The sequence below is a fragment of the Parus major genome, unplaced genomic scaffold, assembly GCF_001522545.3.
Source record: "Parus major isolate Abel unplaced genomic scaffold, Parus_major1.1 Scaffold593, whole genome shotgun sequence".
In the NCBI taxonomy this organism is placed as follows: domain Eukaryota; kingdom Metazoa; phylum Chordata; class Aves; order Passeriformes; family Paridae; genus Parus; species Parus major.
Window position 1 is genome coordinate 4390 of NW_015379481.1, and position 1208 is coordinate 5597.

At 53.1% G+C, this 1208-nt stretch overlaps 1 protein-coding gene across 1 annotated transcript in view; it reads right to left on the minus strand.

Moving 5' to 3' along the window:
* The window catches only part of SYVN1 (synoviolin 1), a gene marked incomplete at its 3' end in the record, with an annotated part of 15950 nt that overhangs the window by 4384 nt on the left and 10358 nt on the right, over positions 1 to 1208 (minus strand). The window contains exons 5-6 of the mRNA XM_033511759.1: positions 999 to 1206; positions 355 to 500 (exon numbers count right to left, since the gene is read on the minus strand). Coding sequence (XP_033367650.1) covers positions 355 to 500; positions 999 to 1206 — 354 coding nt within the window. The remainder of the gene's footprint in view (positions 1 to 354; positions 501 to 998; positions 1207 to 1208) is intronic.

The window sequence follows — 1208 nt, forward strand, 5'->3', positions numbered from 1 at the left end:
CAGTTGAACACCAGGACTTTGAGTCCTCATTGACCAACCAGGACCAGTTGAACACCAGGACTTTGAGTCCTCATTGACCAACCAGGACCAGTTGAGCACCAGGACCTCGAGTCTTCATTGACCAACGAAGACCAAGTGAGCCCCACCAAGACTTTGACCAACCAGGACCAGTTGAGTCCCACCAAGACTTTGAGTTTTGGTTGACCAACCAGGACCAGTTGAACACCAAGACCTTGAGTCTTCATTGACCAATGAAGACCAACTGACCCCACCAAGACTTCGAGTCCTCGTTGCCCAACCAGGACCAGTTGAACACCAGGACTTCATTGCCCAATGAAAACAAACTAAGCCCACCAAGACTTTGAGTTTTGGTTGACCAGCCAGAACCAGTTGAACACTACCAGGACCTTGAGTCTTCGTTGACCAGTGAAGACCAACTGAGCCCACCAAGACTTCGAGTCCTCGTTGCCCAACCAGGACCAGTTGAACACTACCAGGACCTTGAGTCTTCATTGACCAACCAGGACCAGTTGAGCACCAGGACGTCGTTGACCAATGAAGACCCACTGACCCCACCAAGACTTCGAGTCCTCATTGCCCAACCAGGACCAGTTGAACACCAGGACTTCATTGACCAATGAAAACAAAATAAGCCCACCAAGACTTTGAGTCTCCATTGACCAACCAGGACCAGTTGAGCACCAGGACCTTGAGTCTTCGTCGACCAATGAAGACCAAGTGAGCCCCACCAAGACTTTGAGTCCTCATTGACCAACCAGGACCAGTTGAACACTACCAGGACCTTGAGTCCTCGTTGACCAACGAAGACCAAGTGAGCCCCACCAAGACTTTGATTCTTTGTTAACCAACCAGGACCAGTTGAACACCAGGACATCATTGCCCAACCAGGACCAGTTGAACACCAGGACTTCATTGCCCAACCAGGACCAGTTGAGCCCCACCGCCACCTCAACCCCTAATTAACCAACACCTAATTAAACCCCCCCAGCCCCCCCCGGCGCGCCGCTACCGGTGAAGAGCTCTGTGTAGAGCATGAAGACGGCCTTGTTGTCCCAGGGGTTGTCGTTCTGCAGGTCGATGGAGTGCAGCACGTACTTGATGAAGATGGTCAGCACCATGGTCATCAGGATGGCGTACTGGGGACGGCAACAGCGCTGCGTGGGACATCCCGCCCCGGCCGCGCCGCC